Source organism: Chiloscyllium plagiosum, unplaced genomic scaffold, assembly GCF_037043375.1.
Source record: "Chiloscyllium plagiosum isolate Xiang-an unplaced genomic scaffold, Cpla_swu_hap1 HiC_scaffold_14, whole genome shotgun sequence".
NCBI classification, from domain to species: Eukaryota; Metazoa; Chordata; class Chondrichthyes; order Orectolobiformes; family Hemiscylliidae; genus Chiloscyllium; species Chiloscyllium plagiosum.
In genome coordinates, this window is record NW_028270152.1 from 30559947 (window position 1) to 30583097 (window position 23151).

General features: G+C 39.2%; 1 protein-coding gene across 3 annotated transcripts; it reads left to right on the forward strand.

Annotated features, from left to right (window-relative positions):
• Nucleotides 1-1160: 1160 nt before the first annotated feature.
• On the forward strand, nucleotides 1161-22306 carry cnbpb (CCHC-type zinc finger, nucleic acid binding protein b). 3 transcript variants are annotated; one of them, XM_043707973.2, is made up of 6 exons: nucleotides 1161-1291; nucleotides 9491-9628; nucleotides 12917-12979; nucleotides 13069-13267; nucleotides 16615-16654; nucleotides 20841-22306. In XM_043707973.2, the coding sequence occupies exons 2-6, from the start codon at nucleotides 9508-9510 to the stop codon at nucleotides 20859-20861; spliced, it is 444 nt and encodes a 147-aa protein (XP_043563908.1). In that variant the 5' UTR covers nucleotides 1161-1291; nucleotides 9491-9507; the 3' UTR covers nucleotides 20862-22306. The 3 variants fall into 3 exon arrangements, with proteins under 3 accessions (XP_043563908.1, XP_043563906.1, XP_043563907.1); XM_043707971.2 differs by lacking the exon at nucleotides 20841-22306 and having other exon boundaries at nucleotides 16615-17604; XM_043707972.2 differs by lacking the exons at nucleotides 1161-1291; nucleotides 20841-22306 and adding an exon at nucleotides 1319-1439 and having other exon boundaries at nucleotides 16615-17604.
• The last annotated feature ends 845 nt before the right edge of the window (nucleotides 22307-23151 follow it).

Genomic DNA, 23151 nt, shown 5'->3' on the forward strand with positions numbered 1-23151 from the left:
TGCAACCATCTCAGGTTATCCACATAAACAGACATGTAGTTCATAAAGTCAGATTCCTTACGTGCTGCACAGCTACACTGATTTGCATTCTGCATTATGGAGTAATTTGCCTTAAAATGCAATACAGGTCTTCCTGTTAAGAGAGCTAATTACATATTAAGTGGACAGTACAAATCTTGAGAATACACTATTCAATACATTAAAATGCCATCAGTAGGGCATGTACATGAATAACTAAATCTACCTTTAACAATAAGACTCAAGTAAAGGATGTTAACTAATTACACAGTATGACACTGTCATCAAAAGGACACTCCTGATAATTTTCCTTTTTAAATATCTTAACTTCACAGGTGTTTCAACAATCGTCTCTAAAATGTCTACGTTCATAATAGAAATTAGTTGGAAGCCTGCCATTATGTAATGACACTTTGATGCAGGGTGAGGAAGGAGGCTAAGTCCTACTTTATTCTGAATCCCAAAAGTACAGTATATTTTACAAACTATCAATGTCATATTTTAAAGAAAGAGCAGGAACTCATTGCTTTGAAATGCAGACTGAATCATGTCAATGGCTCTGATACAACGACGTCTTGTCTTTAAACCTCAGGTCGCCTACACAAACTACGGGAATTGAGCTTTAAATTAGCTCTAATATTTCTCCGTCTAAACCTCGCAAGTGCTAACCAACAAATTAACAGTAGAATTAAAGAGGGACGTTGGCAAGGGTGGAATCTGGGCTCAATTCCATATGGGTCTGATGGAAACTACAACTCCCAGCAGACAACACGCCTAACGATTTGACTAAATTTGGAAATAAACACAAATGTAACGTGCTCTGGACGCACAATAAAACCATATCCGTACGAATCGGTTTACACTTCTCCCTCAAAGTATTTGCGGAGATAGGTCACATTATAAGAACCAAATAGTCAACAAACGATATGCCTTCCAACCAGCCCTGACAACGCACCTCAAAAAAGAACTTGAAAAGGAGCCAGGCCGCAGCACGGCGCAATCGCGGAGCCGATGGAACCCGATTGGTCCGTCCTTAGCGGAGGGCGGGTCGCAGCTCGGAAGAGTGGCAGAGGGCACCTCCAACCATGCGACGGGATTCCGGGAGCGGGACGCGTTAATTGGTGGGTGGTGGGCCTACGTGCCGTGTGCAGTGGGTCCCGCCCCCTCTCCTCCCTCCGTGTGCAAACCGCGTGACGCGTGCAGAAGGAAAGAGCCAGAAAAAAAACTGAAAGTCGGTGGCCGGAGGTTGAGCGGAAGGCGCAGTCCCGAGACAGTGAGTAAATAAAACGCATTAGAGAACGTGTGCGGCGGGGTGTCTCGTAGCGACGCGGCGAACCTGACTCTTCCCACCCCTGTTCCCTCCCGGAGAGTTAACGCTAGCTGCCGGGCTCCCGTGGGTTAAACTCTGAAGAAGTGCTGAGGTAAACAAGTGAATTTCTGACGGCGCATTGCGGCCTGTGTGTCAGGCTGTCGGGTCGAACCTCCGTTCCTAATCGCCAACCTCCCAAAAGAAAAGTCTACTACTTCCAAATAAAGCCTATCCTCTGTGTGTAGCTCTGAAACCTCCCCTTCTCTTCCCTGCCACCACTCCGTTTCTCCTATTATTGTTCTGCCGAGGCCTCCCGAGCCCACACGCGGTGTCCCTGGGAGGTGTGTCTGTGTCACTAGGCCCGACGCCTGCCTCGAGTTCCAACGGCGTGCTCTTGTGTGAAACACGCCGCACCCGACTGATACCCCCTCTCCTCCCTTCGGGCTGAGGCTTGGTTCTTGTTCGCCCTCCTCTTTTTTTCCCTGTGTGTGGAGCCCTTATGTTGGGACTCTCTCACGCGGAATGGGGTGAGTCCGCCTTTTTTTTCCTCCTTGGCGCCGCTACGTGTGACGGCCCCAGCGACAAATCTGGGAGGCCAGAGTGATGTCGGCTGGTCCCCATAGGCCCGTCTTCACCGCTGCCTGACTCCCAGAGAATCCCGAGGCCGCTGTTCAATCGTTTTAGTAACACGGAGTCAATTTATTCCGAAAAATAAGGCTATTTGTTAAACCAATAACTGAGACCACACCCCCTTGAGGCGTGATTTAACCTGAAACTTGAATGAGCTCGACTTTGGCGGGAAAGAAATTATTTTTTGTACGGATGGTGTAGGAGGTTACGTCCACGTGTATTTCTCTATCGACCTCAAATGTCCAGTTTAGGATAGGTTTTCTGAAGGTGCATGAAATCAGGTTGCCTTATTTTGGGCAAACGAGAATTTTATTTAAGATGGTGTAAGTTTCTGTCTCGTACAAAACAAAGGAGCAAATTCTTTTGGGCGTCTACACCTTTTTTTGTATATGAATATTTGCCATTCATTTGGTGCATTGTACGAGGAAGTAACTTGCAAATGTCAAGTTATGCAGTGTTGTTAGTGTGACTACTACCCGAAAATACTGTTTAATGCCTTTGGAACTTATTTATTTCCTTTTTCACAGTAAATTGTTAGATTACACTTTATCATTGTTTCACCCCAAGAAAGCAGTGGATGCTGTTTGGACTCCTGTGCCAGTGCTCTTCAACTGTTTTGAATTACTGGTCTTTTTACTTTAAAGAAACTAGGTTTGTAGTATTGTTGTTCTTCAAGTTTCCTGCTTCTCCTGTAAATTGAGTCATCTAGTTTTAATTACTATAGTGGGATAGTAGCATAGCAATAATGTTACTGGTCTAGTAATCCAGTAGCCTAATTTAATGCCGTGATGCACATTTGGGGGAGGCAATGGCCTTATGGTATTATCACTATCCATCCTGAAACTCAGCTAATGTTCCAGGGACTTGGATTCCAATCCTGCCAAAGCAGATGGGGGAATTTAGATTCAGTTTTTTAATTAAATCGGGAATGAAGAATCTGACCATGAAACCATTGATAGTCTGGAAATGCCCATCTGGCTCGCTAGTGTCCTTCAGGAAATAAAATCTGTTATCCTCCCTACATGTAATTCCAACAATGTGGTTGACTCTCATTTGCCATCTAAAATGGCCTAGCAATAAATGGGGGGTGGGGAGAGAAGCAGTTGAGACTAACATGCCCATGTGAATAACAAAAAATCCTGTTGCAACATCTGGGGGAATTCATTAGTTTTTTTTTTAGTGCCCTTTATTCTTAAAATAGTGTCAGTTGCAAGTTCAGTATTTGAAGTAAGTGGCTTGTTAGTTGCTGCAGTTAAGTCAGTCAAGTTGTGGATCTGGAATCTTGTTAAGGTCAAACTGAGGATAGGTTTCCTGTTCTGAAGGTCATGAGTTAACCTGTTCATTTGGTTATAATAGTTATGGTCACTACTGGGACGAGCTATATAATCACTTTAAATTTCACCAGCTGCTATAATGTTTTGAGCTTGTTGGTAGAGCATTTGCCTGGGTCTCTGGTTCCTAGACCAATGACATTAATGCTACATCACTGCCTCCCACGCTGGCTTATATCTGACTTGAGAATGTACGTCAAAGTCATTTACTTTCAATTAAAATGGCCTGGCAAGGCTCCCTGCTAGGTAAATCACAAGCATTTGGGATGGACAGTTCTTCCAGTCTTGCTAACCGTGCTGGCATCCCATAGCAGACAAACTTTTGACTTAGGACACTCAGACTCTGCTTTCATTTCTTACACATTTATGCGCGCAATCTGAATGGTAGAAGCATTCTTTTTAAGTGTCTGTCTTCATAATTTTGTTTATGCTTCTGTCAAATATGGGATTTCTATAGATATGACGTGCTTTTCTAAAATAGTTGTACCAAGCTGCATACCTAATGTAGGGCTAGCTTGTCTTGGATAAATGCGACTGTTCTAAAAATCACTTGATTTGCATTTCCATTGCAAATATGTTATCATTGAGTTAACTTATTTGATTTGACTTTAAATGCAATTTTTACTTCACATGTCTTTCATTTAACCTGGAACTGTGACCTTTATCATTCAAGTTCATGAATTAAACATCTGAAGTAGTAGTGCCACCTGCCACAGTAAAGTATATAGCCGTTCACAGGGTTGCCATTGGTCAAACATTTGACACTCGGGTACGTGTTAGAATTGGAGTTGATCACACGTTTTAGTGAACATCCTGAGGTGGGGGGATTGAGCTAAGTTTTAGCTGAAAGCACAGGTGGCAGTAGTGGGATGAGGAATTCTGGGATTAATGAGAAACTGCAATAAGTTATGTTGACAAATGTTGCTGTGAAGATAAATTGAATAATGCATAAGGAGTCTCGGTTTGAGTTCCACCATTAATTTTGGTTTTCTAATTTGATTTTAAATACAGTTTATGAAGAATGACAACAATTGACCTTGATTCTTAACCTGTCTAATGGGAGTGAGCAATTCCCAGGAGGGTGTCTGCTGTTACACTTGCATTTTTAAAAAAAGCCCTACCTCCAAGTACTTAATTATGTTCAAGAAATGAAACATTGCAGTCTAATTCGAGAAAGAACAAAAAAGTTCTGCCACCAGTTTTGTTTCTGTTATATGTCAGATAGTATGTTTGGGAAGCTAAGATACAGTTGAGAGATTTAAGTTTTGCCACTTTGTGTCCTGTTTTTCATAGTTTGGTTTACTATGGCACCTTCAATTTTTTCCGTGTTATACCATACATTATATAAATTTCAAAAGGAATTTGTTCAGCCAATTTTATTAAATTTGTTTGTCTTTGTGGTCAGTAATTCTTGTTTGCTTTTGTAAGGTACACACCGTATTCCATTCTGCTCAATTATAATAAAAAGAATTGTCAAGATACATAAGAATACTGTACATAGTGTGGTACGTACTTTGGGCAACTAAGCTGATAGTTGCAAAACCATGCAGAGTTCTGAGAAACGGTCAGTTGGCCTGAAGCATTACCTCTCCTTAAGTGCTGCCAAACCTGCTGAGCTTTTCCAGCAATTTGTGTTTATTAGAAGTACCATTGGATTCTTATTAGTATGCTCAGGCATTGGTTTCCGTAGTCCAGAAGTCCTTCATTTTTTAACTTGACAAGGTTCCTCATGGGAGATTGATTAGCAAGGTTAGATCTCATGGAATACAGGGAGAACTAGCCATTTGGATACAGAACTGGCTCAAAAGTAGAAGACAGAGGGTGGTGGTGGTGGAGGGTTGTTTTTCAGACTGGAGGCCTGTGACCAGTGGGATGCCACAAGGATCAGTACTGGGTCCTCTACTTTTTGTCTCTTACATAAATGATTTGGATGCGAGCATAAGAGGTACAGTTAGTACGTTTGCAGATGACACCAAAATTGGAGGTGTAGTGGACAGCAAAGAGGGTTACCTCAGAGTACAACAGGATCTGGTCCACATGGGCCAATGGGCTGAGAAGTGGTAGGTGGAGTTTAATTCAGATAAATGCAAGGTGCTGCATTTTGGGAAAGCAAATCTTAGCAGGACTTATACACTTAATGGTAAGGTCCTAGGGAGTGTTGCTGAACAAAGAGCCCTTGGAGTGCAGGTTCATAGCTCCTTGAAAGTGGAGTCACAGGTAGATAGGATAGTGAAGGCAGCGTTTGGTATGCTTTCCTTTATTGGTCAGAGTATTGAGTACAGGAGTTGGGCGGTCATGTTACAGCTGTACAGGACATTGGTTAGGCCACTGTTGGGGGGTGGGTGACTTGAAGCTAATCCCACAGTGCTAGTCTGCCCATACCTCAGTGAGTTTTGGCTGAATCATCCTGCTTATCTGACTTTTTTCAAAAATTCACTTGTGGGTGTTGCCCTTGGGAAGGTGATGATCTGCCACCTTGAACTGCAGTCCATATGCTTTAAATTTATCCAAAATGTCTTGCTGAGGAATTTCATGATTTTTGACCTAGTGACAGTGAATGGTGATTATATTTCCAAGTCAGGATAGTGAGTGGCTTGGAGGGGAGCTCACAAATGTTTCAATGTATCTGTTGCCCTTGTCCTTCTAGATGGTAGTGGGTTGGAAGGTGCTGTTTTAAGGATCTTTTAAATTTCTGCAGGGTATCTTGTAATAGTAGCAGTGCAGACTGAAATGTTGATTGTGGAGGTGGTACAAATCAAACTGGCTACTTTGTCCTAATGATGTCAAGCTTCTTGTGTTGATGGAGCTGCATCTCTCCAAGCAAGTTGAGGGGGAAATATTCCAGCAAAATCCTGACTTGTGCCTTGTAGATGATGGATAGGTTTTGAGCTAGTAGTGGGTTACTCATTGCTGTATTTCTAACCTTTGGCCAGCATTTGGTACCACTTTGTGGTGAGTTCAGTTGAGTTTTTGGTCCATGGTAACCCCCAGGATGATTAGTAGAGATTGTGATTGTAACACAGTTGAATGTCAAAGGGCAGTGGTTTGGTTGTCTCATTGGAAATGGCTAATTCTGGCATTTGTGTGGCATGTATGTTACTTTCCTGTTGAGTCCAATCTGGGACGATATCCGGATCTTGTTGCATTTGAACATGGACTGCTTCAGTATTTGAAGACTTGTGAATGGTGCTGAACATTGCAATTATTGGCAAACAGCCACACTTCATGATGGAGGGAGCATCAATGAAGCAACTGAAAAATGGTTGGGCCTCGTACACTACCTTGAGGAACTTCTGCAGCGATGTCAGTCATCTCGGTTTCAGGACCTCCAATGGCAAACGCACCAGCTGTGACTCCTACCAGTGAAAAGAATACCACCCGATTCCCATTTCAGTTTTGCTTGGGTTCCTTGATGCCACACTTTGAATGCAGTTTTGGTGTCAAGGGCTGTCATTCTGTCCTCACTTGATTTCAGTTGTCTTGTCCATCTGTCTTCAGTAGTCAAAAGCTTTCAGTCTTGCTATTTGCCATGGTACCAATTTTCCTGTCATCTGTGAACTTACGGATAAACCTCACATTCGCTTCTGCATTAACAGACTACAAACAGTGACAGATTGTGATATGCCACTGGACATGGGCTTCCTGCCAATTGCTGTTGATCCTGAGGTTCTTAACTACTTAACCAGTCCCATGCAAGACATTGTCGAAGATTTTCTAATGTCCATGTAATTACATCCACTACCTTCATCTAAACATCTAGTCACCAACATTTCTGCACAGCCGCTGATTTCCATGATTGGCACTGACACACCAGTCGTACAGCATGGAAACATCCTTTTGGTCTGCATGTCTGCCCTGACCAGATATTCAATCTGAGCTAGTCCCATTTGCCCCATATCCCTTTATGCCCAGTCTATTCATATACCAATCCAAATGCATTTTAAACGTGGTAATTGTACTCACCACCTCCACTACAGCAGCTCATTCAAATGCATACCACTCTGCATGGAAAAAGTTAGCCCTTCACCTAGTTTTGGACTGCTGATCCTAGGAACAAGACTTGACTATTCAACCTTTCCATGCCCTTCCATAGTTTTATAAACCCATGAGGTTGTCCCTCAGTCCCATCCTGTTTCAGCCTCTTCCTGTAACTCAACTCTCCCTCTTCTCCAAGCAAAATCCTTAATTTTTTTTTTGTGTACCCTCCAGTTCAATATCTACCCTATAAGTGACCAGTATGCTAAAAGTGGCATCAGCATATTGATTTCTGGTTCTGGAAATTGCTGCCATATGTGTGCCTTGGAAACCTACTTGGCCAATAACATTGTAAGTAATCTGTTCACCAAACCTCAATCTAACCAAACAGATGTTCGTCTGACAAAGCCATGCTAATACTTGCACATCCAAGTGGAGGTTAATTCTGGCCCTCATGTTTTTCCCCAGTTTCCCACTGATACATTTATTTGGCCTATATGGTGTCTTGGATTATACCCCATCCTCTTGAAGAACGCTGCCATATTAGCTATCCTATAGTTCTCTTTACTGCTTTCTATACTTTCTCCCTCATGAATATTGATATAAAGGACTCCGATAAAACCTCAGCCATTCCTTCTGGCTCCAAGGAGGCTTAGTTTGTTGTAATGAAAAATGTAGAGGAGACACTGAAACCTTTCAGGTCATGGTTGTATTGCTGATCAAAGTGGCCGTTTTGATCCAGAGAGTGTTGAACTTTGAATATTTGTAGGGTGAACACATCCATGTGAGTGGAGCATGACTGGGAAAAGGTGTCAAATGGTGAGTTACTTGACACTTTTCAACTCTGGCCTGATCTTGAAGCCAGAGTGCTAACTTCATAGTTACAACTGACAAATCTTTTCCATGGTAATAGAGTTAAATGTAAAGCGATTATCATGATGGTCATAGTCATCACATGTCTTGCCTTGTGGTTTGAGTGCTGCTTGTAAATTAACATTCCCATCCTGTGTTGGAAGAAGTGTCATTCAGTCAACCCTTTTACAGTTGGGGCCTCACCTAAGGGTGAGAACATTCTTTGCTCTACTGATCCCACCAAGCATCAAGGCAGAGCAAAGTGCTGGAGATACTCAGCAGTCTGGCAGTATCTGTTAATGTTATTGGTTCTGACAGATCACTGACTAAAACATTAACTTGATTTTGCTCTACATGGATGCTACCAGACTTGTTGAATTTCTCCACTTTTTGTTTCAGGTCTCCGGTGCCTGCAGTTCTTTTACTCCAGTTCTGGAAATTTTTTTTCCAATTATCATTAACTTCACTTTTCCTAGGACTACTTACTCTAACATGACTAAAAGCAGGTTGTCCAACCTCAACCCTGAAACTCAGCTTGTTTGTCCTTGCTCGGACTAAAGCTGCAGTAGGGTCTGGAATAGTAGTGCTTGCAGAGCTCAACTGAAAGTTCACCAGTTTACTGGTGCACAAGGGCTCTTTGTCATCCTTGGCTACCTATCTTGTGGTTTGAGGGTCTGGCATGGTAATTGGCTGGACCTGATTTGTTCTGCTTTTTGTAAACAAGATACCTGGATCGTTTTCCACATGCATATGTACCAGTATTGTAGCTGTATGGAACAATTTGACTAATGGCACATAGTTCTGGAGCAAACATATTGCAGCCTACATAGCTGGAGTGTTGTCTCGGTCCATGTGTGTCACTGTATCCAGTGTATTTCACTTCCTCCAGCTGGCCTGAAAACATTTTGGTTCTGATTCTAGATTCTCCAGAAAGAGGTAGAAATGGATCATCGCCTTGGTAGTTCTGGCTGAAGTTAGTTGCAAGTTATTCAGTTTTGTAATGGTGTTCTGGACTTTCCATCAATGAGGATGAGTATTTGTGAAACCACCTCTTGATTATGTATAGTGAACTCTATATAGTAGTCTACTTTTTTAAACCTAATTGAGAAAATGAATACAGCAGGTGAATCTTATTTTTGTATTTCTCAACTTTTGCTGTAAAATATCACTTTTGTTTTCCAAAGTTTGTTTATAGGCTGTATTTTTAAAGTTGACCTTGAATTAAAGAAAAGTTGTTGGAAGACTGCAAAACTATGCCTTCATAACCTATCAAGTAGAAATGTGTGCTTAAATTCACTCAATCATGCTTTATTTTCTTTGCTGAAATGGTGGCTATAATATTTTTTAATGACCTGATTTTTCTCTCTCCCTTCAGACCAAATATAGCTCATCATGAACAGCCAGGAGTGCTTTACTTGTGGACGTAGTGGACATTGGGCACGTGAGTGTCCAAATGCAGGTGGACGCAGTCGGATTAGAGGTCGTGGCAGAGGAAGTTTCACTGCTGCAAGAGGTAAGCTAAGAATTTTGCTTCTTACTCATTGCATAAACTTAGCAGAAAATGCCACGCTTCCTATACTATAAGATAAAATGTTCCAGGGTGTCCTGAATTACTCCTGATAAGTCATGTGCACAAATTTGAGGTTTTTCTTTGTTCCAAATAGGCTGGTCCTTAATTACTCCACCTAAGTTTTTAGCCCTGGCACTCGTTGCATAACTAAATAATCTGTCTTGTTTAGAGTTTTAAAAAAAGTCAAGTCTGAAATAGCATTTGTCTGCTTATTTGAGCCAAATTATTTGGTTGTTCTCATAGTCTAATTCTGCAATGTGGTATATCTTTATTAAAGTTGAACATGCCATAGTTAGGCACTATCATTGTTATAGCAATTTTATAATTGAAAGTTAAATCTGTGTTCCTTTTGCAAAATAAATTTGTGTGGCATATCTTAGGAACATCTTATAATTAAGAATTAAAGTGGGTAGAAAGTTCAACTGGAAAAGCTTGTGTTAGCACACACAATCCCATGTCACTTCTGATAGAACTCTGTAATTGGATCCTTTCAATCTGGTTTCCATGCTTACCACGGTATCAAATAACATTCTTCTTGGAAAGCATTTTTAACAGTGATGTAAGTAAACTACCCTTGCCCTTCTTTGTGACTTGACCATTCTCTTGCAACTCATCACTGGCATTTGTCTATGGTGCTACACTCCTGGCTTTTATTATCTAATGGTGAACGTGAAGTCATCTGCAATGGCTTCTCTTTTAAAATTCCTTTGTTTTCTTCCCCCCCCCCCTCCAAGGATCTACTCTGGCCCCACCATTTCTCTTCAGGGAGAAGCATGATATCATTCGCTTCTATTAGCGTGCTCATGACACCCACTCCATCTCATCGCCTCAAGTCTTTTGACTCTGTGCTACATTGCTAATCTGCTCATTTGCCATCCAGTATTAGATCAAGACCTCTTCCTAATTAAATATTAGGAAGATTGAAGCCACTGTCATCTCCCTAGCTACTGACTGCATCCCTATCCTTGCAACTGCCAGAGGTTGATGGTTTGTTTATGCAGGATGAGCTTCACTAAGACAGTCTATTTTCACTCTGCAATATCACCCAATTCTGCCCCACTTTGGGATATCTGCTGAAACCCTTTGTCTGTTGCGTAATCTAATGTGCTTCTGGCTGACCATCTAACTTCTGCACTAATCTTGCTTGTTTTGCTCCACCATCACCCTTGCTCATCTTAATGTATATTTAGTTGCTGGTTAAGCAACTTGCATCTTCATTTGTAGAATCTCTCTCCATTTCTGTAATTTCCTCTTGTCTCTAATTTTGTTCAGAGTTTGTCATGCCACTGAAAAGTTTTGGAACGCTTTACTGCACTTATTAAAGTGCAATTTGGATTTGTATGCGTTACAGCACCAAAATTTGGACTACAATTGGTCTGTAATCTGTATGTGATGTTTTGTAACTTTTGAATATCAGTTAATTGAACTTTAGGTAGTTGGATTGCACCTGAGGTTTTTATGATGCCAATTTGTATAGAGCTATACAATATTTAAATACTGACTTGAAATTGGTCTTTGTAATGGTAGTGGCTGAGTTAGTATTCATTGGTATTACTCCTTTTGAAACTGGGAACTTCGAGTCTATATGCAGAGTTAGTTTAGGTTGTGGAATGATTATAGGCACAGTTGCATGATTTAAATGACATTTGGACAGGTACTTGAATAGGGAAGGTTTATAGGCCAAATGCAGAATAATGGGGCTAGTTTTTAGCTTGGAAACTTTATTGGCATGGACAAGTTGGAGTGAAGGATCTGTGTGCTGTATGACTGAAATTTCTCATGAATTTCTTTAAGTTCAGATTATAGCATCTGTCTTGTATATAAATCACTTTATTCTGTGCTCCAGACTTTCTAAAATTTACTTGCTGTTACCTGGTGTCTTGTGTGATTGGCTTCTTGGTGATGTTGCTGTACACCTGGAATCTCCCTGTGTGTCAGATTCAAACTGATGTTGGGTGAATTTTGAAAGGTGATCAGTAAATGTTCTTTGGAAACCTGAAGACAGCAGCAAGCTTTTTTTGGCTTCTGACTGAATTCAGGGTAGTTTTTCTCTTCTATTGTGGCTAACTTGCTTTGGGAAGATAAATGCTCAAACCTAGTAGGATGGGTGTTTTCTCATCTTAGGACTGAAGCACACTGTCTTATTCTTGGAAATTTAAAAGGACCTAAAGTAAGGAAATTCTTTAGATTAGAAACTGGAATTCTGTTTCAAGGTATGGAAGTGAGGTCACTGAATACTTTTATTTTAAGCCAGGGATTCTTGTTAAGGAAGGTAATAGATGGGAATGTTGGAGCAAGCTTGAAGTATTAAATGGCATACTTCTGTACACTTTATATGTTCACATCTTTCTTTTGAAGCTGCCCAACTCAATGGAGCCATAACAATGTGGGCAAGCTCTGACAGAATTGCTTTTCTTAACTACTGACAAGTTAACAGTCAAAAAATAGGTAGTATCTAGTTTCCGTGTTTGAGGCCAGGAGTCATCTGAGTGGAGTTTAACCACTCCAGATTTAAACACCTTTTTTTTTCAAATTGAAAGTAAGACATGAATGGAACTTTCTGGTTTGCATAGTAGAGTATATCCAACTTGAGATGGAAAGGGAAGTTCTTTCCATTATACTGCATCTTGAGTCTTCTGAGTTTGTGTAGTAAGGCTGAGTAACATGATTTTACCAGTGATGGCAATGTACAGAGGAACCTCGATATCCAGCATTCAATTGTCTGATTATCTGGTAAGATCGCAAAGCCCCGATGCTTGACTAAACTGTTATCCGGTATTCGATTTAAGCGAATGAAATACTACTTGTGTGTTCTTCGGATAATCAAGGTTCCTCTACACCAAAACCTAGATCGTAACTGTTCTAGATCTCTTAAGGATATGTTCAACTGAAGACAGAGTTATATGTGACTCTTGGTGTCCAAAGTGAATAGTCCCACCATTGATTGGGATATCTAAATAATAACAATTGTAAGTATTGATACATCTGTTACATGACATGACTGTTCTGAGATTCAGCAAACTGACCTAGTTTTAAGAGAATACATGGCATGTGAATATCATAGAATTATAAATGTTAATCAACATTTTTTTTGTAGCCTATATTTTTCCATTCAGTAACTCAGGCTCGCTTCATGAAACTAGAGGCATTCAAGTAAGCAAATTTCTGCTTGCATTGCTACATGATATATGTTTTTGTTGGACTGTTTTTAAATTTGCACTTGATTTCCAGATATCTGTTATCGTTGTGGTGAATCAGGCCACCTTGCAAAGGATTGTGAGCTCCAGGAAGATGGTAAATATGTAATTTTTTTTGTTGTTGTTTGGAGTTGGGCAATGAAATTTATTACAAATGAAATTAACTTTAATACTGTCATGTTTTAGCTTGCTACAACTGTGGTAAGGGTGGCCATATTGCCAAAGATTGCAAGGAGCCAAAGAAGGAGAGGGAGCAGTGCTGCTATAACTGTGGCAGACCTGGACATCTGGCCCGTGACTGTGATCATGCTGATGAGCAGAAATGTTATTCGTGTGGAGAGTTTGGGCACATTCAGAAGGACTGCACTAAAGTCAAGTGCTATAGGTATGAAGCATGGTCAAGACTGTCTGAACATTATTTGTGGCTGGAGTGATGTAAATTAAGTAACTAGTTTGTTTCTGAAAATAAGCAATACTTTTATCTCTGAACAATTAAACTAGAATGTCTGCTGGAACAATAACAATCAAGGCCACCTGACATTCTTGGACCTGCATTTCATCCACTACTTTTGAATATTTTTAACTGATTATCTTAGAGGGAAATTGTTTTTAGTAGGTGTCTTGTCCTTGTGGCTATTCATTTGAGCCCTTCTATGTGACTGTTCCCAAAAACTGAACCAGGCATTTGCTTTAGTGCAGTTGATTGCTTCAGCAACAGCTGTTATACAGTGTTACCTCCAAGCTACATGCATTCCTCAAGCTAGGAAATGGTAAAATGAGAAATTTCTTAACTCAATTGTGAATCTCTGAAATTCTCTAGCCCAGAGGCCTTGGCTGTTCACTTGCTGAATATATTCAAGGTTGAGATAATAATATATTCCTTTTTAAAGCCCAAAAATATGTACACAGACAGGCTGTGGTAGAAGATGGGGCTTTTATTATTGAATTGTGGAGTAGTCTTGAGGGACAGCATTGTGTCCGCCTTTAGTCAAGGGAGTGCAAGTTCTGGATTTTCCAAACTATATGGCCAAGAGTTTGATATGAGCCATTCAGTTACTTGTGGTTTTAATCTATTGGCTTTCCACTATAAGGTAACTTTTGTTAAATCTGCTTTTGGTCTGCATTCAATTGCAGTTAGAATAGTGGTCAATGTGACGTGCTGTGAAAACTTTTTGCATCTGACCAGTCAAAGAAAATTAAGATTAAAATTCTAGTGCATGTGCACTCCCCATCTTTTGAGATATTGCATTCTTTATGGGGCCACTGGTTTTGCATTACTGAGAAGATAAAATAGACCAGTAATTAAAATGAGTCAGCTGAGTGAGATTTGAATGATTTATTGGCTGTCAATTTGCAGGCATGTTGCATGATGCAATGTGTAAAGAAACTGAGATCCACTTCAATTTGGTACTTTTCATATTTCTAGCTAAATTAAACTCAACTTCCACATTATGCACTGACAAGATTGAATATTCATTGTCTACAGAATGCAACTTCCTGTGGAATTGAACTGTGATATTTGATATTTTAAGGGAACCTTTAGTGAATAAGGGAGGTTTGAATATAGGATGGTAGGTGCATGGACCCTCTGGAATATAAAGTAGTTTAATCGGAGTTTTGAGCTTAAGCTCCCCAAGTAATTCCTTGTGGTCTATTTGAGTATCATTGTGCTCGTCATCTGTCAAACCATAATCATTTCCTGTTACAAAACAAAGCACTTTCTCTGCTCAATTCAATATATTTATTTGCTTAGAATTGAAATATTCGTAAGAAAGAAGCTAATCTACAGAGGTAATAATCATAGCCAATAATCCATAATTAATCTATTGCACATAATTTGCTGACCCTCTTACAAACTCTTGGAAAATGGAATGTTTCCAATGCCAAAGTGGCAACTATGACTCCTGCATGTGTAGCTGGCACCAAAATGTCAGCAAAATCTCTTCAGAATTGCTTTGACATTTTGAGCAGCAGCTTTTAATATATGAAATACAAAAAGTTGCTTAAGTTTTAAATAACATGTTGATATGAGAGGACCACAGGACAGCCAATGTACTGTTTTAAGGGATCAGTGGATAAGTCAGGACACTACAGATCAGTCAGTCAAGCTTTAGTAGTGGGGAAACTATTAGAAGCAATTCTAAGGAACACCACTAATCTGCACTTAGTGAGGTAACGATTAATCTAGAATAGTCGGCTTTTTTTCCCAGGAGAAGTGGTGTTGGTGAGATTGTATTTGAATTTTATTTGAAGAGGTTACCAGATGTGTTGATGGGAGAAATGAATTTGATGTCTTCTTAGCCTTCAAGGCTTTTGAAATGGTCCTTCATGGGAATCTGAATGCAAAGGTGTGATAGCTTGTGGGATCCAAGGAAATTGAGCTAATTGGATCCAGAATTGACTGAGTGGAAGGAAGGAAGGGGGTTATGGTTGGGTGTTTTTTGTGACTGGAAATCTGAGTCCAGTAGTTTTTCAGGGATTAGTAGTAGGGCTCTTGTTGTTATGGCATATATAAATGAGGGTTGGTCAGTAATTTTATGGATAATAGAAATTGGCAGAGTTGTAAATAATGAGGGTAGCCTTGGGTTACAGGAAGATAGACTATTAGATGGGCTGACCGATGGCGCACAGAACTCAATCTGGATAGGTAAAGTGGTGCATTTGGGCAGGGCATATGAGGCAAGGGAATACATCAATGTTAGAATCCTGGAGAGTATAAAGGATCAGCATGACCTTGGTATGTGTCCCTTTAAGGTAATGGAGATATAGGCAGAAACTGGCACATTATTTTAGTACTTGGATGTGTATTTACAATATTGAGACATTACAAGCTATGGGCTAAGTGATGGAAAATGGGATTAGAATAGTTTTCAACCAGCACAGCCTTGATGGGCTGAATGTGTTCTTCTGTGCTGTGGACCTCTGACCTGTGACTCTGATTATAGTAATTCCTGCAGTTATATTTGGTTGTTAGATGATCTTGGTCTACTCCCATCCACCTCCTTTGCCCCTCCTCTTAGCCATTTATAAAGTAAAAGGCACAAACAATTTGCCATTCCTGTACCCCTTTAATATTGGTTAAGCATTATTTTTATATAAAAGGTACTATTTCAGGTGATTAACATTGAATTGTTAGAGAACTTGAGTAGCAAAACCTGTTGAAACAGGAGCGGACCTGTGTGCATAATATGCTGGTGCATTTCTACCCAGGATAAGGTGAAAAAGGGAATTCCATGCTTTCTTCCCCAGAGCATTTTCTACTGATAAACTTAGTTATGAGCAATACACAAGCCCAGATGTCCTCTTCAGATTATCAGCAGAATTAGTGATAACTTGAGACTTCCTGAAAAGGGCTGTTGGCTGAATCAAATCACCTTGAGTGCTAAGTTTTAATACAAGGGCTCTACTTGAACAATATACAGGGGTCCCTGTCTTGTGATTGCTCATACTTACAAATGTTCCCATATAGGAGTGCACTTTTTCAAATCTGATGGACTCTAACAGAACCTGTTTGCAAGCCAGGGACTGCCTCTACTGTTGATTCTGAATTAAGCTTAATTTCTGATGTACTACCTGAGTGTAAGCTGCATTGGTAATGCCCATCATAATCAGGAAAAGTGGAGCTTAATGCTATTTGTTTCAGTAGACTTAGTTGCGTTGTCCCAAATTGAGTATTTATAGTTTAGTGTACATGTTGAAACTTGAATATGAAATATCTTGTTTAAATTACAGGTGTGGTGAAACTGGTCATGTTGCCATCAATTGCAGCAAGGCAAGTGAAGTGAACTGCTACCGCTGTGGTGAAGCTGGACATCTTGCACGGGAATGCACGATCGAGGCTACAGCTTAAATTTTTCTTTGTCGCCCCTCCTTTTTTTTCTGATTGATGGTTGTATAATTTCCTCTGAATCCTCTTCACTGGCCAACGATTGGCAGATAGAGGCTAGTCCCAGGCCAAGTGAGCTTTACTCAAAATGTAAAAGGAGGAAAGGGGTGGAAATTGACTTTCTGCATTTAACTACAAATGTTTATGTTTAGTTTGGTAGAGGTGTTATGTATAATGCTTTGTAAAAGAACCCCCTTTCCATGCCACTGGTGTATAGGGATTAATGAGTGGGAAGAGATGAACCCGATCAGTGACCCTTTTGGGTTCTAGAAGTGATTCTGTGGGAGGAAACCAAACCTGGAAGTGTCTGTGAAAACTTCCGCATGTGATTTCTTGAAATGTTGGTTTTGAATTGTTTGATCTTGGGAGCAGTTCATCACAATAACCAACATCTGTATCGGGGCCCTATGTCTCGTAAACAGCAAAGTGGGAGTAAACAATGAGAGAGCAAGCCTGTTCACACTTGAAAAGTACAGGTTTTTCTAAAAAGCATCATAGGAGTAACCAACTTAACCGTAGCTGAAACCAGAGTTGGTGTCAGAGATACAGATGTTCAAGCAGAAGTTTGAATAAATTTTTGAATGTAGTTTAGAGCTATAATACCCATTATGAAATACCACAACAAACACATAGCATACAGGATTGGAACTACACAGCAGTTGAATGTGTTTTCACAGAAATCAAGATGTTATTTTTGTATAATACAATTAGACTACTGTAAAGAATCATTTGCTTGAAATCAGTTTTTTTAAGACAGAAGGTAAAAGCAACTGAAGTCTTAGAACTATAGAAATGTAATTTTAAACTATCAATAAAGCTGGAGGAGGAAGGGGAAAGCTTGTCTGAGTGATCTTTGGACAGTATTCGGTGTACAATTTACATAGCTGTGCATTTCCATTTCTAGGAAAAAATACAAATTAGTTTGGTATTTTAATGAGCACATACACTGTACTTCTGATAAGTCAAGCGCATTTTGATTTTTAAAATGAATACTGGGTAACTGCATTAGGTGGAGGTTCAACTAAGTTTAGTCTAGATTAATCTGCTTTGCTTCATGAGGATTGCCAATAGATGTTTTTTGTAGTTCCCCTAATGCATGGATCTTTACTGCTCCCTCTGAATTATTTAGAAATACTTAAGGGGTGTGGTGTGGCAGTTGCTGACTAAGGTGAAATTGGGGAAGTTACTGCTCAATGTTGATGTTTTTCCTTTTAAATACAGATGACAGTTGAGGATTCAGTAGTTTAATTGAGCAAGTGTCTTTTAACAAACATCCTTTCTGGATTCTTTAAGGAAATTGAACAAAAGGTTTCTTTACATGTGAAGAAAGGAACCAGTAACTGAAGTCTAGACACCTTAAATTTAGAATTGAGTATTAATTTAACCAGACTCTGATTTGGAAAGGCATTCTGTGCCTGTAATTTAAGCTTGTTTTAATCTCAGCTGGTAGAGACTGCAGATAGTGTAGAAAATTGAATAGATTGAGAAAAACATTGTACTCTACAATAGGAAATGTATATGCAAACAGTAGTGGTGTAGCAAAACAGTATTAAAACCTTTTTGAGTACAAATTTATATTGAATAAATAGCTTAGTGCATTCTTTTAAACGCTAGCCTTGCATCTGCTTTACATTTTGAGATATGTCAGCATTGTTTGAAGGTTATTTGCAGTTACAAACCATTTGTTTCAAACTTAGTTGTGGTTCATCTAACAGTGATCCTTTGAAATAGCTATGTTGAGTCATTTGTAATGCTTTCTCTATCTTGGAAATCTTTCAGGCAACAGATGTAGATTGTGGCCATGCGATAGATCTTTTACGGTTAGTAGGCTGAGCTACAGAAATTATATATTTCTGGATGTGAGCAATGACTAGATACATACTGAGTGAAAAAGGTTTGGAACTTGTTATCTTGTATTTGAATTGTAGGAGGCTGAAATCATTAATCTTGAATAATTTTCCAACAATGAACTGCAGTATATAGGGAAACTTGAATAACAATGTGATCAACTTGTTTGACCTACTGATAAGCCCTCATTCCCAAATTGCCTATACTTAATGTATTCCTGCATTTGGGATAATTTCTGCAGTGTTTTCATTTTGGCAGTCTTGTACATTGTTCCCAAATGTACAGTTCCATTTTTAAAAGCTTTTTCCTGTTTTTTTGTTTAAATTTGAACATTTAATGGATAATAGATTATTATTATTGGGCTATTGTAAGTAAATTAATCACGGACTTCTGTCTAGGTCTGTTTCTATTATAAATGTGGGCTGGCTGAAGGGCATATTGCTTGTTTTAGACTGAAATGATGCATTTCTAGAAATTGCTTCAAAACCACTTCTGAATTTACATCAATGTATTTGTAATACAGGGTTTTAGAACGTGTTCCTGTTTTAGACCTTGAGTATGCTAGTGGAATTCTGAATCTTATCAATCTACTGAAATCATAAAAAAGGATTGGATAAAGGCAGCATGTGCTAGAGCAAGTGATCCCACAACCAACTGATCAGGACAAAGCTCCTTTGTGGGTAGTTGGTAATTATTCTACAATAATACTCAAATATTCTCCCCTCAATCCAGTCCATTATTCATTGTGGAGGTGAGGCTGAAATATTTTAGTCGTCATATTCAGCTAGACATCAGTGGATGAATCTATTCAGCTTAATTTCATTCGTTGATAGTTAGAAATAATGAGAAGTAAAATAGTACAGCTAGGATGCGGTTGAGGCCCAAAGCCTTTGTATGAAGTGTGCTGTAGAACCAGCTGTGCTCTTCTCCCTGTCCCGTTACCACTACATTACCTCTTTCCATTAATCAAATGGCAGAGAATTGCTCCAGTATCTCACTCAAAAGTATTCTAATCTCAGTAATAGTATTGCAAAGTGTTATTGAGGGTGGAATTAGGTAGAATTTACTGGATAATCCAGGATACCTTGTGATCCAAATCTGGTTACAACCTGTATCTGGGAGCTGAGTTCCAGAGACTGCACTTGATATCAAGGCAGCTTTCAAGAATGGCCAATAAATGTGCAAAATTTTAGTTTGATTTGTGTAGGTCAATTATCAGTCGCAGTACATTACTAAGGAACTCCAGTAATGCTGTAGGCCTGACCAACTTTAGTTACTACTTCAAAGACCTCTTTAGCAGCACAAAAATGGGGATATTGACAATTTGTACACAACTATTCCCAAATCCCCTCACTGAAAGAGTCTGTGCCTACTTGCAGGAAGACCTGAACAACAATCTGGTTTCGATAAGAGGCCAGTAACACTGACACCACGTACTTGTTATGCACTGACCATCTCCAGCAATAGGAAAAATTGTATGAAATTCAACAGCATTACTTGCACTGAATTTTGTTACAATTCATAACCTGGAGGTTACCATTGACTAGAAATTTAGCTGAAGGATTGATGTTCTGTGGCTAACTTCCTAATTCATAAAAGCCTGTCCACGGTCTCCAAGCCACTGCAATGGTGTGATTAAATCATTGGACTGGATGAGTGCCCCAGCTTGATCATTTGCTACAAAGCAGACCAAATGCAGAGTACCATGCTGAGCATAATCTCCTTCCACCTAAGGTGCACATTGCTTGTATTTAATATATACTGCTACAGTGTGCTAAGTCACCTCCCATAGCACATTCCAAACCAGTGACCATTTGCAGTCCAGAAGAATAAAGACAGGAAGGAGCCAGTGTACAGTTCAGGTCTACATTGGTATTTTCTTTTGTAACAAGGAAAGTTTTAATTTATACCCTATATTGGAAATCTGCTGCATGAGATCGAGATAATTAATATATTTCCTGCTTTAACTATACCATTATTTTCAGTGGTTTCTTTTTCATATCTTAATCTGTGCTGACCAGCAGACCTTTACAGTTCAATTCCTAGAGATTTTTTTAATGTTGCTGTTTAGAATGATTCGATCTTGGGTTGAAAAACATCCTCATTAGGTACTACCTGGCTGGGACATGATGCAATTTTAAAATTTAAAATCGTGGCGGAAAGCGTGGTGTTACTACGAGGAATGAGTAGTGCATGGCTGACTAATGGTTTTCAATTACTGCAGAACTACAGTCTAAGAGACTAAAACATATCCACGTGGACTTTCTTCGCACACAAGCAGCTGTCAGGAACACGTGAACTGCTTTAAACATGCTAACTGGTCTGCAGAAGATGGTGGTCAAGAGGAGATGCCGATTCTTAAAGGAATGTGATACAATGGAAAGTTTGGACACTAAACAGGAAATCAAATTTGAACGAAATGAAACTCACGAACAATAAGGATATTGAATTAGCGATACTGAATCAGGAAGGGGATGAGCAAAAATCTGACAATACAGAAGGTACAGGACTAGTTAGTCTGACTGATCTCTCTAAGGAAACCACAACCTTGCACAGATGATAGAACGGGATAATTAAACTTAGTTGGTCTCCATTCATTGAATAAACAGAATAAACAAACTTACTTTTAGCACTGTCTTTTTACAACCCAACTCATTCAAACACTGATTACACCTTACAGCACAGCAATGTTCATTCCTCCTATTTGTGACTAAACAGAGGAACATTGACAGATCTCAAAGGCATCTCACTCCATTTTTAATTGCTAGATTTTTTTTTCCAGAACGCCTACTCCTGTAATGTGTGTATCTTAGCTCTTTGCATTTGAATAATGGAGAACTACAGTTCCTCGAGTAACAGCAAATAACTTTAAATTGTGAAAATTGGCTTTTCATTATATATTTAGAGTAAGCAGAGGATTTAATAATATTAACTATACCAATTAGAGATGGAAAGTGCCATAATACATTCAGTTAACTAGTCTTCTGGGGCTGAGGCTAATAATGTGCAGAATTGAGTTCAAAAGCTATCCCAATACCTGGAAGACTTTAAATCCCAAAGTAAAGCTAGTTATGAAATTATTACTAAAAATGTATGGTTACTGACATCCTTTAGGGAAGGAAATCGGTTATCCTTAAGAGATCAGGTCTTTCATTCCCCAAGCCTGTATAATCTAGACTCCTACTGCCTGCTGACATCACCTAGTAAGATATTTAGGTTCCAGGGCAGTTAAAGATGGGTTTTTAAAAAATGATGGTTTTTCCAGCAATGCCTAAATCCCTTAAAGTAAACAAAATTCTGTGGTGCCCAACAGGTACAGAGGCCTCAGGACTATCAATACCAAGTATTAACTTGCTGCATTTACTTTCTTGTTTTCCACAAGAACTGATTTTTACCAAGAATGTCTTGTCACCCTTTTTTTTTAATACAATGTGCATATTTTTATTTAAATATTCAGGTACACTTCTGGGCTTGTTGGCTTTGAACCTAAACCAGGGTACTACCACTGCATGACATGTTTTTGCTTAATAGTTAACAGTTTGGACTAACAACTGCCATGTCAATTAATTTTGTACTTGTTTGACAGAAACCATGGAGTTCAGATTACACTTATATTAACTGATTAATTATTTTTGTGTGTGTCAAAAACATGTAGAAGGGACAATAAAGTAATCAATATGTGCGAAGCTGCTACAAAAGTCAACACTAAGATTTGTTTTGCAAACGTCTCTTACTAGCTACTCTTACCTTAATTTTACATTTCTTATACTTTATTCAATTTCATTGAAATATTGTGCTCCTCTTCAACTAAGTAAATATTCATTCTATTTCTGTTAAATGTTAATTTAACAAAGCAATTGATTATTTACTTTTATCATGTATTTCCAACGAACATTCTAAAAACCCTGTGTTGAAACTATAATTACAATACTTGAAGTATTAATAAATGTAATACTGAAGATCTTGCAACATATTACATTATAATGATCATGTAACTTTTAAAATTTATTTATTGTCCACCCCTAGTTGCACTTCAATAGTGCATGCTAGGCCATTTCTGAGGGCCATTAAGAGTCAACTCTGGATGTGGAGTTACATGCAGGCCAGACCAGTTAAAGACAGCTGATTTTCTTCCTTGACTGATTTGAATGCTGGGTAATACACCATATTATACTACTGTCTTCAATTTCATAATTGTTTTGATCAGATAATAAGCCTGTGCAAAATTGGAGTGAATGGGTATTAAAGTGAAAAGCTCCACTGTTTGGAATTGGACAAACTACAAAGGAAGATGAATGAGTGATGGAGATCAATCATCTCCACGATATCATCAGAAATTTTTTTAGAGTAATGTATGAGAGCTAATGATCTTTCACTGCTGCTTCAATGACCTTCCTGCTATCATTAGGATAGAAGTGACAATATGCAATAATCGGCAAACTCAAATCTTCTCAACTTACTATCAGCTAAACAATTTTCAGCGTTATTCACACCCTTGAAGGTGCTGAGGTACTCCATGGCCATATGCTGCAAGA

Excerpts from the sequence above, each read along its gene's own strand:
- cnbpb (XM_043707971.2), top strand. The coding sequence starts at position 9,508 with ATGAACAGCCAGGAGTGCTTTACTTGTGGACGTAGTGGACATTGGGCA. Across the intron at positions 12,980-13,068 it reads TTGTGAGCTCCAGGAAGATG|CTTGCTACAACTGTGGTAAG; the intron begins GTAAATATGTAA and ends GTCATGTTTTAG. Across the intron at positions 13,268-16,614 it reads ACTAAAGTCAAGTGCTATAG|GTGTGGTGAAACTGGTCATG; the intron begins GTATGAAGCATG and ends TTTAAATTACAG.